The sequence below is a fragment of the Spermophilus citellus genome (genome assembly GCF_964194105.1).
Source record: "Spermophilus citellus genome assembly, chromosome: 13".
NCBI classification, from domain to species: Eukaryota; Metazoa; Chordata; class Mammalia; order Rodentia; family Sciuridae; genus Spermophilus; species Spermophilus citellus.
Window position 1 is genome coordinate 87,470,857 of NC_138193.1, and position 16,567 is coordinate 87,487,423.

The following is a 16,567-nucleotide window of genomic DNA, read 5'->3' on the forward strand; positions in this document are numbered from 1 at the left end:
CACAGCCTGTTCAATGTCTCTCTTCCTCAGGGACTAGTAACAAAAGACATTGCCTTGGAGGGGTATGTTGCTCAAGGGGACAATGCTCCTGTCCCTTGTTCGGCTGGCCTTTTGTCAGTAACACAGATGGCCATGACTTGACTGCCTAAATATATTGTAACCTTAGTTTTAATGCAAAGGTCAGAAGTGAGAAGGTGGAGAAGGGCCTCACATGGCCCTAGGAGGATAGGATGGGTGCCATTGGGGGCTAATTCAGTTTCTTCTCAGTCCCCTGCTTACTGTGTTTATCGCAGCCTCCTTATCCCCCCTCCCTTGACAACCCCCCCACCCCCGCTTCAACAATAGTACCAAGGCCAATAATTGTGGATCTGGCTGCTGCTGTGTCATCCTAGATTGGAATGAAAATGTGTGCAGAATCTCGCCTCCTTTGACTTCACTAGGCTGCCTATGTGCTTGTTACAAGCCTCAGGGCTACAGTCACAAGCTTGTATCTTTCTGTGGCACCCTTAGAGACATGGCCTTTTGGTGTCTCATTTCTGGGAAATTCTAATTATTGTGTCTTTGAGAGAACTTTTTGGTGTAGTCTCTTAAATGTTTAAAAATTTTTGCTCTTAAAGATTCTTGCATTAATATTTAATCATCATTACACAATGGTGCTTTTTATATACATATTAAATGTATATAAAATGTAAATGCATTTGTTGTAAATATATACAAATGATACATCCCTACCTAAAGTGTTTTTTCTTTCTTTTTTTCCCCCCTAGTTCTGTGTCCCACCTAGAGCAGCATTACCTTCTGTGGACATAACATTCTGAGAGTTGGTTACCATGACCTTCTTGCTACTGGAAACCCATCACACTTGACCTTGGGTTTGTGATTCAGTATTAATAGATCATGACTTCACTAAATCTTTATATAATAGAACCAAGAAAACTGTGGCACTCTTTTGAATTCTAGAGGTTTTTTTGGGATAAATCTAAGTTCTCTTAACTTAGTGAAGAAATATCAATTGTGCATGGACAGTTACATTTTTCATTAACTTGACTGTATGCCTGGTGTTTTTATGGCTTTCTACATCTAAATTGCACTGAAGAACTAGATTAAAGCATTGGGAGATTTATATTATAGGTGTTCTTCAGTGATGGCAAGAACACACACAGATTTTTTTAAAATAAGAGGACTGTCAGTATAAATGTTACCTATCAGTATTGTCCAGAGACTGAAACTTAACAAATGTGGGCTGCCTTTGAAGCAGCAGCACTGGAATATGCATTACCTTGGCTTAAGTTAATAGTATTGCCTCTGCTCAGGATGACTGATTTTATAGCTTGCTGCTTTTCACCACTGTTCACACTTTAACCATCTGCCACTCTCAGAAACTTGTATTCACTTTATGTTTCAATGTTTTGTTTCATGTGTCATGAAGAAGTGTACTTTAAAAGGAGTTTGAGTCCTTTAAGGTGCTTAAGAAATTGTCTGCTGCTGCACTGCCCACTTCCCATCGCTGTTGTTTTATTCATGCCTGTGCACCGTCCTCCAGGGCCGATGCCAGAAACAGCTATTCATGAATACATCACTAATCATGAACAGGTCTGCCAGATTCAATCATGTCAATGGTATTTAATAAATATAAAAATAATATATGTTAAAGAGCCTTGAGTATTTTTATTGTATCTTTTGTTTGCTCTTGCAGTGCTAAGATTAGTTGCTCTACAGTTTGTGAGCAGTGCTCCCTGATTAGATGGATCATGATGGTAAAGAGGGGAGAAGGACTTTCCCAGATCATGCTGTGCTGCCATGGAATGACAGCCATTCTGCTTTTTTTGGCCAGTTACGCAGCCTGCCCCTGACATAATAATGTGTGTAGAGTCTATATGGGACCTACTATCAGGGGGCTTTTAAAATTTCCTCCAAAGCATCTGTGTCCACATTCCTTACGCCACTTAGTAACTGAGGTGCTGTGACTGCAGAGGCAATGGCTTGAAGTCTGGTGCCAGCGTAGCTTTTTCAGTTGTTATCTAGAGGTATATGGAACCTGAGGATGGTTTCCTTGTTTTATTAATGTCTTAGTAGATGGTGAACAGGTGAGAATGATTTGTCACTTTCTTTCAAACTGATGAAGATGCCTACTTACATAATACTATTAATTAAAATTAGTTTTATCTGAATTTGTAAAAATTATGCCTTATACCAAAGACATGTAAGTATAAGGGGCATACAATAAAGCAAAAGTCCTTAGGGGTGTGTTTCTTGAACAGATTGAACCACGTTCTGTTTAGAGCTAATCATACTGAAGTTGATGCCTTTGATATATATGTAAGCCTACTTTCTCCCACTTACATTTTCCTGACAACTCAGAGTACCCTTTGTAATTAGATTTCTCTGATTTTGTTTGGTAAATACTTTCTTCTTTAGCAGTAAATAGCTGTAGAGTTTTCTGTCACAATCCTTTCCCACATGCTGAAGTAGATTTGATACAGGTTGGGCATCCCTGGCCTGAAGTCTAAAATGCTTCACAGTCTAGAACTTTTTGAGCACTGCAGCAATTCCACAAGCGGACAATTCCACAACTGACCGGACGGGATGAGTCACAGTCAGAATTCAGTTATGCTAAGGATACTGTCATCAAATCAGGCTGTGTGTGTAAGGCACAGATGAAAGATAAAATAACTTTCATGTTTAAACTTTGGTCTCATCTCCAAGATACCTCATGATGTATATGCAAATACTCCAAAATCTGAAGAAATCCTGTGTTAAACAATTCTGGTCCCAAGCATTGTGGAAGGAGGTAATTCAACCTGTACTGCTGACAAGCACATCGCTACTCATGACTGGCAGCAGGTAGCTCTCCTGCTGCCCTAAGAATAGTGCCCTGTGCAGTGTACTCAGGGGACATTTTCTGCAAAGATTCCTTGGGAAAGAGCCACCTGCTGCGAGGAACACTGGGCTTCTTGTGAGCTGGATGACCTTGAAACAGAAGGACCATTTGTCTTTCTGATCCCAGATAAGGAGTCTTTTTGAAAGTTACATGGTGTGATTTCTTCTCAAAGTGTTTACTTGCTGCCAAGAACCAAGTTGCAAATCATCCCCTTACAGCTTGGCTTTTTGAAGAAAACAAAAACAAACTGTAGAACTACGGTGCACTCCAAGTGCCATATATCTATTTTATTCTTCAGGAAATTATATTTGTTTTTCTTTTACAAGAGCACAACAGGAACCAAAGTAAAGGAGTAATAGATACAGCACTCAGGATAAATCATATCTTTAAAATAATAATAAAAAATTTACACCTTGTCCTACATCCTGTTAGTATTTTCATATGGCCATGATTGAAAAAACAAAAAGCAAGCATTTACAATTTTTTTCTTTGATAAAGACTTTATATGCCAGGAATGGATTAATTGTCAACAAAATTTTATACTAATCAGGCTGATGTAAATCTATTTTGGTAACATCATATCATTAACAAATTTATTTTGGAAATAGATAAAAATATTGCCCCTTGATAATAAATCTTATTTTTTTTCTTTGATGCAAACAGCTAGAACACCTTTTTCTTTTTTCTTTTTGATATTCTAAAACAAAAAAATGGTTAATCTTCAGATTAATAAATTAGGTCATTATAATAATAAATTAATTTTTTTTAAAGTTCAGCAACCTCTGTCCAAGTATTTACAACAATACTTGAAAGTTCCTTTACAAAACAGAACACATTTTCTTTTCACATTAAGCATACTGGGTATCTGTGTCTTTCACAACAAGCATTTTTAAAAGAAAAGTCAATGCACAAATGGGTCATTAGTATAAAAGTGCTAAGAGCTGTTTGAAAAGTTAACACTATTGTGTACAGTCAGTTATATATTCGAGGCAAACTACAACAAACTTCCAGCTTATTGTGGACAATATTCCAGTAGTTGTTTCAAACAGTTGTTTGAAAAAAAAAAATAAATCCAGGAGCTGATTAGTGATGCAGATAAAAACTGCCATCAATGTCTCTGGCCAGTGAGCGAATTGGAAACCAACTGAAAGCAAATCCAAATGAGAAGGAAGATTTTAATAAAGGAATATCCTCTCCATAGCAGGTACGATGCTGGCTGCTGAAGGTATGTACACACACACACACACACACACACACACACACACTCTCTTACAAACATCTTTCCAATTAAACTGCAGGTAGAATGAGAATTTGTGTTATTCAGAAAATCTGTAAGTGATCAAAAGCATTGATATGGAATGCCTGTTTATCTGCCTTTGTTCTGGTTAAAATCTCATAAAAATACATTCAACAGGAAAACATAAATTGTATGTGTATAAATATATGAGCATATATATTTATACACATGCACACAAATACTTTTGTTTTTTGAAGCATCATAAGATAGTTACATAAATAGTCCTATAATTGCTAAAGTTTAAAGAGGCATATTTTTTTTAGCTTCAACAAAGGTGCTTGAATAATATACAATTAAAATGAAGTAGTTTCTATTTTGTAGAATCAGTATATAATAAAGAAAAAAATCCCCAAACAGTCTTTCTTTTTTTTTTTTTTTAAAGTTTCTTCTTAAGCTAGAGCTTCAACAAAAACTATGAACAACCAACAGTATAACAGAAAAAAGCAACAACAAACAATGAAGTATAGCCCCTGGAAATGCCTGGTGTCCTTCGCCCTCTCCCTCCTTTCCGCCACACTGTTGTAAGAAAAGCTCCAGTGCTCACATCAAGAAATGACTTAGATCTTGTTCATTTGCTGTCTCTGCTACGAACTGGCTGATTGGCTTGGAAGAAAACAAAAGCAGCAAAACGTATAACTGTATATGTCCCTAATAACCCGCTTTAGAGAAATGCAGCTACTGCATTTCCCTGGCTTCCTCACTGCCTATCGCAGTTGTGACTGCGTAGAGAAGAAACTTGTGGCTTTAGACTTGGGATGGCTATCAAAAGTTCTGATGCACTCGTCTGGTAGTTCTAAGGTGGCTATGGCAGCTGGATTGCAAGGCCTTATTTTATTTCCTGCTCATTCAGGCCTGAGCTTTACAGCAACCAATGCAGTCTTCAGAGCAACAGGAAAAAGAATCCTCTGGGCCACTGAACTGCTTTTATTTTACTGGATTTTTTCCCCGAGCCAGGCTGACCAATTTTTCTTCCCAGCACCACCCTCCCACCCGTTTCCCCAACCGAACTCACTGTCCCCACCCCCAAATATCTCTACAGCTATATTACAAGCAAATATACCTTAGCAACTTTAAAAACTTTGGTTCTAAGAAAACACTTGGTCAGTTATCTTGAGGAAAGGTGGGAATGCATATCCTGCACACTGCTGTAGACAGAGCCTATCCCAGTAAGTTCTTAGCGCTGTACATCAAGTCACAATCCAATACAATCCACTAAGCAAGTGCACAAATTCTAGTTTACTTTTAAGAGCAGATTTAGTTGTTTTCTGTGTTTTGAAACCTCATCCATGTTGCCTTTCTTCACACTGTTTGGTAGAAATTGTCCGCCTGTAGATGGCTCTGTTTTTGCATGCTGTAGAAGCCACTGAATCTTGCATCTGGTTCAGCGATTCTTAGCATTCTCTGGGAACCATCCACTTGAACTCGTGTTCCCTTCTTACAGTCCACAGATACTAGTTGATTATTCAAGGAAGAAGGCTATTGAGTGAGAGAACAGGAGAAAAAAAAACAAAAACCCACAAAGAATTAGCTGCCTTACATACCCCATATGTACAGAAATTTAGGACTTAATTCAGGTCGGGCAATAGTTTCACATTTTGTTGATGTCAGATTATAAGCATGGTATTACATCTTATTTGAATTCCAACTATATTTTTATTAGTGAAGTGACATGATAACTATTTTAAATCCATGAAGTGCAGACTTGTGTTTAAAAGGGTTAGAAAAGGAGTGGACATTAACAGGTGGTCAGATATTAAAACAGCAATTCTAATGACACAGGTTGTGTGACAGTCTCATATTTTGGACCAGCCCTTCTGTATCTCATCATCTCATGCTCTTTATGAATGGGTCTCTTTTCCTGACTTCAGACAATATGATTGTGTCTTGTGCAGCACTGTTTTCCTGACTTAGCATAGAGGCTGTGCCTCGTCCATATTTGTCAAAAAGAAAATCACAGGCAGAATAACCATCTGACGGAAATTTATATGGAAAGGTTAACTAGACGGTAAGTTGGATTAAATATATTATTGAGGCTATTTCTAATTCTCACAGTTGTATGATTTAAAAAAAAACTAAATGTAAAAAAGTAGAATGAGTTGGAAGAAATATGATTTTTTCCCCCTAATTAGTACAGTGCTTTCTCTCCTGTTAAAACAGGCAGATTCAAAGACCCTTTGTATTTATTTGTATTGAAACAAACACATATTTCTCTCCCTTGATAAGAAGTCTGCCTACCCTTGGCCAGTGTTGCCTCACACATTCTTCATCTTGTGCTACCCGTCCTTTTGTGCTTGCCTTTGGACTTCTGTATATCCTCATTGTCCTTCAGCTCTCTCTTTGCCCTCTCCTGAGTATTATGTCCCTCCCTTTGTGTTTTCTTTCCTCTCCCATTTCTAAGTTAATATATGTTTGAGAAATACCAGATGATCAAGTTTTGATTTCTAATATAAACAATGACTCAGGAGTCAATCCAGAGGTTTTTGTTCATTTGAAAACTTTCAAGTACACTCGGGAAATTGGGTCCATGAGTGGTCAGGATTTACCAATGCCTGAATGATGGATAATTCACTCAGTGATCATTCCAGCCCTAGGCAAGTACTGTATATTCAATTGCTGCAGCTTCATGTGCATTTGAGGTTATGAATATCAAAGTAAAAATTTCATTGGCTGATATAAATAGTATTAAGCAATTTTAAAGCTTTCCTATTTTTATCATTTGAGAGACTTTTTCAGGACAGTACCTTAGTTGGTGTTCGATACCAGCAAAGCAGCGGAATCCACTGTTTCTTCTGATTGATGAATAGGAATGCTATTAATATGGAGAGGCATATTATTATGGGAACCACAACTGAGACAATGGAGTCCAGTGAAGAATCTTTGGTTGGGTGTAGCCTGTTATTATTTCTGTAATCTACCTGGAGGTGACCCATATCTAGAGGGAAAAAAAATTACCAGTATTAATTAAACCAAAATTTTAAAGGATTATTTCAGTTATATTACAAATAGACATGAGCAACTTGGTTATATAGCTTTCCAGTACTTTCAGGCGAAAAACACCATTCAGATCTAATGTTGATATACAAAGAACTCTTAGTAGATGGATTAAAATGGGTGAGAATGTTAATGTCTGGGCAAGATGATATTGGCTCTAGGAATCAGGAAAATAATAAAATTCTAGGAAGATTTCAAAATGTGACTAAAATTAGACTAATTTGAAAATATTTTGCAATAATATTAAAATATTTTGATTATCACAAATACTTTTTCATAAACTTTTTCATAAACTTTTTGGATGTCTATATTTTCCTGCCTTCATTAAGTAACACTACACAGGGGACAACATGTAATTTTGCTCTTATGAAGATCTTTTGGTTCTTTTAAAATATGATTCTTACAATGAGTTGCAGACAGAGATAAGGTTAAAAGGCTCTCCATGAAGTTACTTTTTTCTTTTGTTTCAAATAAGCCATTCTAGTCAGGTTTTCTAAATGTATCAAAGACTGTTCAGTGAAAGATAAAGGATGCATACAATCAAAAGGGATTACTCTTAAACTGTTCTGGGGACTCAGTTCAAGAAGTAACACAGCTTTGTGATAGTAAGACTTTCTATGGTTTAAAACTTAAGATTTTTGTTGATGTGCCTCTGTATGTACTCTGCAGGTGGGAAGGAATGGGAAGAGAATGTTTCTACTCATTTTAGCCAATGCAGATGGTGATATAGGAAGGGAAAAAAGGAAAACATTTATCAGCATCCAGAAAAATGCCAAAGATAACAGTGATTCAGGCTGCAAATACAAAATGAATAAAGTAGTGAATCTTGACCTTCCTATATTCCAAATGATACATGGAGTGGTTTCAGGAATGTGTGTCATGCAATATTAGAAAGTAAATTAAGGAAAATATTGGTGAGAGGAAAATGAAACTGTAATTGAGGTCTATATAATATTGAGGCCTCCAGTTCTGTTTTGATGCTAAAAGCAAGGTATGAAAGTTGGCTTTGAGCTTTCTACCAGCCAAAGCAAAAATAGGAAATAAGATTTACAGTGTCATTCAGATTAAAACAAATCATTTGCCTAAGAGAAACATACTTTCTTGCTACTGACACATAGAGACATCTCTCTTCAGGGACTTTAGCAGGGATATTATGTAATGTGTAGGTCCTGAACAGACTGCATTAAGGAATGCATTCTTATGACCAAAGCCCAGCATCTAGAACAGTGAGGGGCACACAGCAGGCATGGTAGGTGCTGACTGAATGAATGTAAGCATGATGCTAAAGCACATTCAGTTAGAGCAAACACATACAGAGCCAAAACACTGGGTCTAGGAATTTGGCTCTCTGGTCATCTGGTCTGATCCAAGCACAACATTTAGAATATCTACAGTAACAGACCATTAATCTCTCAAGCAATGACTTCTGCTTCTTCCAAAAGAAATATTGTGACAATTGTACAGCAATTTTGAAAATGTGTTTGGAATCGACAGGAGGCAGTATTGAGCGTAGCTCTGAGCAAATTTACACTAGTCTCCTTTTTAGAAAAGGTAGTACTGGCAGAACTCGGCCATATCTGACCACTTAGCTACTGAGAAACAAACTAACATCGTTATTATGCACAATTAAAAGGACAGAATAAAAAAGACATGGAATCAACCCTGGGAAAAAGTTAACACATTGCAATACTGAACCCTCATGGAATTAAAATACCCAGAAAGAGAAAGTAACCTAATGCACAAATGATTAGTACAGAATCCACAGGGACAGTGAATAATTCATTATTACTCTGCTTACTAAGTTTATTCACACATATAATTTTGAAAGATGGCTTAGAAATTTCATACTGAATTCTTTCCATTATCACCAAATCTCTGAGCATATAGGGCCAGGAAGGAGGCAATTACCTGCTGACATATTTTATCAACGTTTAGTGTTTAATATTTTTTTAACCAAGTAGGTCTTCTCTAGAGTAGTTGTTTGAACTTGGGCAAACCATCTAAAAAGTACTGATGGAAAATTTTTAAACATTAGAAAAAACAAAGTAGACTATATAGAAGCCAGGCAGATCTCAAGCGACTGATACTTACCCATAGGGGGATGGATGATGTCATTTTCGCTAGGTGTGGGCCACATAGGAACCTCCAGGTCAGTCTCTCCATGATAATTTTTCTTCTCGATGGGAATATTGGTTGGTTCGGGGACATACATTTCTAAAAGAAAGAAAAGCATTTTCATAAGAGATGATAGAGAAGCTGCCTTACTATTGGCTTCTATATCCTCAATCCAAATAGAGCATTTAATTCAATACTGTATTTCCTGGGACATGAAATATACAGTATCTGTATTTACATCATTAATGATAGAGAGTCACTCCCTTTGCAGTGGGTGGGAAATATTTCTTACAACATTTAAAAGAACAGAGTTTCTACTCCATCAGTTTTCTTTGTGTCAAATGATGTTGGTTCTAGTTCTGTGTAATCTGACAAAGATGCCACAGTATTCATGCTCTTTCATCCATGAATACTCAATCACTTAGATAAAATGTCAGCAGAATTTGAGAAAGTTAAAGCATCACCCACTCTTCAGCCATTTTCCTTCTACCTTTTTCCCCGAGGGGAGTGGGTATAGGCAGACCTTATGAGTCCCTGAGTTGTCCCAGATGTTACCAGTGGAACTGTTTGGATTGGAAATTGGTCTTCAGTAACTATATTCTCAGTTATCTCGTTTGATTGCATAGGCACTTTGATCAACAAAAATACTGCAATATGAAACAAAACTGTCTAGAAAAATATTCTTTATCCCCAATATCAAGGGACCTGAGAGAAAATGCAGAGCTTTCCTCAGCAACTACACATACATTTTTATATCTACATTTCATTGGGCTGACAGGTAGCTTAACATTTTTTTTAAAAAAAGAAATGATTCTCAAGAACGCTTTCAAAACGTGACAGTAAAAATCTGCATCATTCACATACTTTCTCCTGGCCAGATCACACTGAATCACTAAGTGGTTTTTATAAATGGGTTATAAAAGGGGTTATTCAACATTTATAATCCTAAATACTGATTGTGGCCTAAACACCAAAATAAGATATGCAGAAGAAGTTAAAACAGGATTAAGTGATCATTTTCTATCCCAAAGTCACCAAGCTTTCAACAAAAGCCTTCAGATGAGTTTGAAGAAGAGGAAGTGATGGAGAGGAGGGAACTTGCTGAGCTTCTGCTACATGTTAACTGAGCACCTGGCTGGGGAATTAAACTCAGAGAGGCTGAGGAAAGCGCTCAAGGTCATGCCCCCAGCACTGGCAGAGCTGGGACTCCAATGTAATTCTGTGATTCCAAAGCCCAAGTTTCCCTCCAAAAATAAGGTCTCTTTGGTCTCAGTCCCTTAGTCTTCTGCCTTCTTAACTTTATATAAAGCCTTTAGGAAGTATAGTTTCCAAAAGTTCAGTGGGTTCCTGCAAACTCCAGAATGAAAAACTGAATTTACTGAAAATATTATCGTTTGCAGGAGCAGGGGACTGAATACAAAAGAACAATTCTCAAAATTTCTATATCATATTAGAATCACCCCAAGAGCTTATAAACTCTGCTTTCTCAGATCTGGATCACGTGGTTCTTGGAGGTGTGTTTGTAGTAGGATGATCAGTATGAACTTCCTTTATGAATCTGGGAAGAAAAACATTCAGTAGCATCTTCCAGTTTGCAGCACCTGTCAGTCCCTGCCCTGCCCCGCCCAGGATGGGGCCTTCCTCTTACAAGAAGGTGAGCACCATCTAGCCTCTGAGGCCTCAGCATGAAAGGCAGATGTGTGATCTACTCCATCACACCTGTGAATGTCAGCAGTGAGGGAGTGAAGTCACAGAGGCCCCAGAGCTGGGGTCAACTCAGTTCCACCTCAGGCATTTTCCTGGGTGACAGCAGTGGAGAGGCAGCTTTGAAATTCTTAGGCCTGGTATGTACCTGCTTATGGGCAGATCTCAGGTGAAACCCCCCTGATAACAGGTGAGCTCTCTTCCCACGGCACTTAGGTTCCCTGACAACCTTAGGGAAAGTTATAGGGTCTAAGATGAAGCAGGATGCCTTCTTCAGGATTAATTATATCACCGTTTGTTTAACAAGCGCTTCCTTAGTGCCTCCCATGCAGCAGGCCAGGGCAAGAGCAGTCTTGGCCTCAAGAGGCTCTCCGGATGACCACTGCCTGAGAGATGCGGCTCACCATCTAACAGCTCATGGCCTGCCTATCAGCTGGTGCCACTATACTCAGTTCCACTCTGCTGAAAATCTACCATGATGGCTCCTTCCTCACAAAATACAACTCCAGTTCAGAGCCCTAAAGTCCAAGGGGAGAGGATCCCTCTTTAATTTGAACTTAGGAAGGAAGCTGCCTCTGAGCAGTTTTGCCAAAAAGAATAAATCTATGAGCAAAAGGTTGCTTGAAGAGATAGAAAGGAGATGCTCTTTGTTCCAGGCCTGACCTTCCATGACTGAAGACTGCATTCAACCCCAGACTCCAAAATACACTCTCCTGGCATTCACTAAGGAGCCCCCTTTGTCTGCTCATACTGCAGATGGACACAGTCAGAAGACTGATACTGATCTACCTTCAGCCAGGCCACAGAGAGCACAGGCACAGGCCACAATTAATTCCTTCTGCTGTCATATCTGATCTGAACTTTAGAGGAACCCATGACAACTTAATGTCTCGAAGTACTGTCTCTAAAAATAAAAACTTTATTATTTTTTTTAATTTCAAAGGCATCTGGTCAGTTGTGGGGTCACCTTCCTATTAAAATGCCCTTTTCTGGAATATGGGCAGGTGCCTGAAGCTCACCAGCTGTGGGCAGCACTCTGCTGGGAGGTGGCACCTGAGGTAACTTAGGACCTCGAGTCTTTGCTCTTCTGCTGACTGGTGGCAAGACTTTGCACAGTTCACCAGACTTCCCTGAGCCTGGTTTCTTGTGGAAAATGGACCGAGGACTAACCACCTAACCAGCTCATGGGTTTTATACTCATCCTGAGATGGCAGAACAGAAAAGGGGAATTATTCAGACTGTGGTGTTGTGTCCGAGGACAGAGCTGTTTGCTGGGTGGGTCAGGTGGCGCCCGTTACCACCGTTTTGTTTGTCCTCACAGCATTTCTGGGAGGTGCATGCGCTATCCAGACATAAGGTGGAAGCTGAAACTCTGAAGGGCTCTGAAGGTCAGACAGTGAGGCAACCAGAGAATGGGACTGGAATCCAGGCCACCTTCAGGAAATACAAGGTGGCAAAAGTCTGACTGCAAAATTTGCTTAGAGATAAAATGGAGAAGTGACTTACCAGTAATAGAGCAGAAAGGAGAATTAATCAACAGAAATTAAATGTCAACCCAATAGTAAATCCCAACTCAGAAGTCACAGAGAACTCTGGAGAGATGAACAGGCACGGTGGCAACATCTGCACTCACTACTAACTCACTGAACAAGGAGGACAAATCTTTCCCTCCAATCCTACACCACCACCTTAACTTGGTCCTTATCATCACACCTCTGGAACATCTGGAGTGTGAGTCATGGCTGTTCTGGCCTCTATATGTTATAGTCCCTCCTGCACATTGGTCTCCCCCAAACACCTTTGTCATTCATGTCATTTATCAGCTCGAAAATGAGCCTCCCCACCACTCCTGCAAAGGGCAAGGTTTATGCACTTCATTTGATAATCAAGGCCCTAAAAATCTTGGCCAATATTCATCTTTTCCTTCCTTACTCTAGCTACTGGAACTTACTCTCCCAGGAGCATTTGCCTTGACCTTGCCAGTCTCAGGATCCTTGGTCAGATTACCTCTCCAATCCAAGGAAGAGAGTCAACTTGTCCTTCAAAGTCTAGCTCAATTTCTTTCTCAGTGAAGCTCTCCGAGGTGCCTCTGCTTAACGGTAAAATCTTACCTATGAGCTTTGCACTGGTAGTCTGTGTCAGTCACATAACCATGTTTCTTAACTCACCCTGCTTTTCTTTCTTGATATAGGAAACTGCTCTTGTCAAGATGATTATGACAAACTAGTGCTTTTGCTCTAACTTTGGGAGACTGGGCAGGTGAGGAGGGATTGGCAAAGGAAACAGAGGAGCACTGAGAAAAAAGAAGGAGACCGAGAGAGTTGACCTGGAAGCCAACTGGAGAAAGTGTTTCAGGCAGAAAAGAGCCAACAGCTAAATCCAGTGCCACTATTAGCTAAGTAAGATGAGAAGTGGGAACTAATTGTGCATTTAACATTGTCCTTTTTAGGGAATAAATGGACATTTTCAAATGCAGCTCGTCTGCAAACACCTAAACAAAAGGCCGACATGTGCACAGCTTGATTAAACACTGTGGGTTTACGGAACTGCCCCATTTTACAATTGCACAGTATAGATGTGCTTCTAAATTGGCCTGAGTCCCGGCTTACTGCACTGAATAGAGCATGATTCTCTAACAATGCTGCAAGAAAACCAGGGAACTGAGGTAAAAGTGGAAAGGTCTTGACTAGCTTTGGTCTTCAATGGGATCTTAGAGTGAGCCCTTCCATCAGTATGTGTGGTCCATGCTGCCTGGGAAGTCTCTCTGTTTAGGGGATCAGATTGGGAACACTGCCCAGAGGCTGTCCTGGTGAGCGCTTGGGTCCTGTGTTTCTGGGATTAGGGGCAGGGGATAAAGGAGCTGTTTTGGCAAGAGACTCAGACATAGAAACTAGGAGAAGGCCTGGGGGAGGATCTAGGCAGCTGTGGGGGACTTAGGTCTGAAAGTAAGAGATTGAATGACGCAGCTGACATGAAGAGTGGGCTGTGGGAAGAGGTGTAGGCACGGGTCTGCAGCCATCTGGGGTGTGCTCACTGGCTACATTCCACAAGGGAGAGATGAGAAGTCCAGCTGAGGCTGAGAGGCTGCGTGTGATAGTGGGGCAATGGCTGGATGTGATGGACTGAAAAAAGAATGGCAAGGACTGTACTGTGTAAATGCAAGGCGTACATTAGGGTTCTGATACGTAGTTATGCCACTACAGCTCTTAATCATGTACCCCTGCATCTGATCTCAGGATCCTTTTCACTAGGTTGGTCCAGCACTGTGCTAAACCTGTGCTATTCTGCTAGGGTGGGAATCATTAATAGGCTGGTCACCAAAAATTAAAGAATCACCCTCACCTAGATGGATGGTCATGGTTTTCTAGGTTAGCCCAGGGTCCTAAGCTGGGCAGGTACAGGACTTTAAGCCTGTTAATTTGTGAATGGGTGAGCAGGTTCTGCATCTGCCTGAGTTTCATCTTAAATGAGAATGACAGCCGGATGATGGAAGGACAGCAGCTCAGATACCTGGACACATTGGGCAGCAACTTCCCTCCACGTTGATGGGCTCAACACAGGGCAGAGGTGGGCAGCTGACGGTCGAGCAGAGGGTCTGGCCCTGCAGACAGTAGCAGTGTGTGCAGCTGTCAATGTCCCATCGCTCTTCATCAGCATAGGCCTTCCCGCTGAAGTGACACACCACCTTCTTCGGAATTGTGTCCTCTAGAGAAAAGAACACATGTGGTAGAGTCGCCTGATGTGATACACATAGTACCTTACCTATTACATTTGTATAATCACATTGTGCTTTAAGTTTTCCAGAATTTGTGAACTCTTTGTTTCCCTAGTTCCTTGTTGCCATTCTCCTGAAGGAGGACCTTCAGAACCCTTATCTTGTGGTCTGAACACAAATGAGGGCCACTCAGGCAAACAGAGGGTGGTAACTGTGATAATACCCACTGGGGAAGTGTCATTAGACTGTCATTTAGCAAGAGATGCAGGAAGAGATAAAAGATCCAGCTGAGTATATTTACATAGAGGGATTCAAGAAATGCCTACTTTTCATTGTCTTTTTTTGTAAATAATGTGGGTAATGGAAGAAATGGTAATAGCATCATCAGAGGTAGCTGGTGGGCTTCCTCTGTGACCCTTCGGAGGGAATTAGTACTGAAAAAAACATGTTTTCAGGGATGCTGCAGAGAGTTCTCTCACCCATTTTGGCCACTGAAACTATAGAGTTTATTATGCATAATTCATCATAATGACTCCTTTCATCCTTTATAAAGCATTGCTACTAATCATATGTTACAAAAACTTCCATTTTAGAAACAGTCTTATCCCATTTCAACCCATTTTCTTTCCCCCTCAGCAAACTATTGGTCTTGAGAACAAACTATTTTTAAGGTGTTATTTTTAGGCACAGTATAGGAATTTACAGCTTACACGTTCTGTTCTTTTTTCCCCACTCTCCCTTGCCATCATCATTTCTGCCCTCTGTCATACTTTTCCTTGAAAGTCCCTTTTTCTTATTAAGTTATTTACTAGTGATGGCATTTCACAACACAGTCCTCTGTGGCTCTGAGGGAGCCCAAGAAACCAGCAAGGAAGCGATGGGCAAATCCAAGGAGAAACACAAGAGGTACTTGTTGGCATGTCAGGCCAGTACCTGGATGACGCCTATCAACCTGGGGAACTTCCGTGCTCGGATTCTAAAGGTAGCTGACTCACACAACCCTGGTCATGAGCTAATGAAAACTATATAGGAATGTGCAAGAAAAAGCTTCCTTAGGAATGAAGTGGTCCCCAGGGCTCAGTGTTCTTCCTGGAAGCCACGTGAGAATCTCTTACAGGGACAATGTTCACTGAGCACACAAGAAGGACAGAACCCAGAATGAGCACGGTAGGAAACCTGCTCCAAATGTTAAACTGCATTTCTCTTTTCCTCAACATGTCTCTACTGCTTCTCTCGTTCTGCTACATAAGTTTTAATAGGAGACACTGAGTAAGTATGGGAAGTGACAGCTGTAATCGGAAATCCATTTTTCAGTATCTATCAAAATATAGCACTCCACTATATTTGTCAACACTACACAAAAATTGTTCTAGTGTACTGCCTGTTAGGTTAAAAAACTCATCTGGAGGCTTTCAAACCAACCCATAATACATATAAATACATAATACATATGAAGTTTATCTCTAATATGAATTTCTTTAAGGAGGTGACTTCATTAAGACACCCAAAACATACACATCAAATTGGCTAAGCAGAGGCATTCTGTGAGCCCAGTTCAAAAAGCAGTCCCACCTCCAGTCAACATTTCACTGAGCACACTAGTTTGGCCATCAGACCTAGATCTAACTATGCAGACAATTTATCATGACGACTCCTTTCATCCTTTATGCAGCAGTATTACTGACTGTATTTTCTAAAAACCTTGGAAGAGCTCATATGGTGGACTGACATGGCTGGATGAAATTTGAGTAAGTATATTACTGTGAGAGGAAGCTGGAACCAAGAGAAGGCCAAGCTCTTGCCCCTCCCTTGTCCACCACTTTCTCTGCACTGTTCTTTTGAGACATCTTGCCAGTGCCCTTCC

The 16,567-nt window shown here is 40.0% G+C and overlaps 2 protein-coding genes across 7 annotated transcripts in view; one reads left to right on the forward strand and one right to left on the reverse strand.

Annotated features, from left to right (window-relative positions):
• FEZ2 (fasciculation and elongation protein zeta 2) overlaps positions 1-4,553 on the forward strand; it is a 51,370-nt gene extending 46,817 nt beyond the window's left edge. For both annotated transcript variants that reach the window (XM_081265458.1, XM_081265459.1), the window contains one exon: positions 768-4,553. In XM_081265458.1, the coding sequence (XP_081121584.1) occupies positions 768-784 (17 nt within the window). In that variant the 3' untranslated portion in view covers positions 785-4,553. The remainder of the gene's footprint in view (positions 1-767) is intronic.
• The window catches only part of CRIM1 (cysteine rich transmembrane BMP regulator 1), a 180,912-nt gene continuing 167,482 nt past the window's right edge, over positions 3,138-16,567 (reverse strand). For all 5 annotated transcript variants that reach the window (XM_081265454.1, XM_081265457.1, XM_081265455.1 and 2 more), the window contains 4 exons: positions 14,499-14,693; positions 9,261-9,383; positions 6,920-7,110; positions 3,138-5,654 (listed from right to left, as the gene is read on the reverse strand). In XM_081265454.1, the coding sequence (XP_081121580.1) occupies positions 5,478-5,654; positions 6,920-7,110; positions 9,261-9,383; positions 14,499-14,693 (686 nt within the window). In that variant the 3' untranslated portion in view covers positions 3,138-5,477. The remainder of the gene's footprint in view (positions 5,655-6,919; positions 7,111-9,260; positions 9,384-14,498; positions 14,694-16,567) is intronic.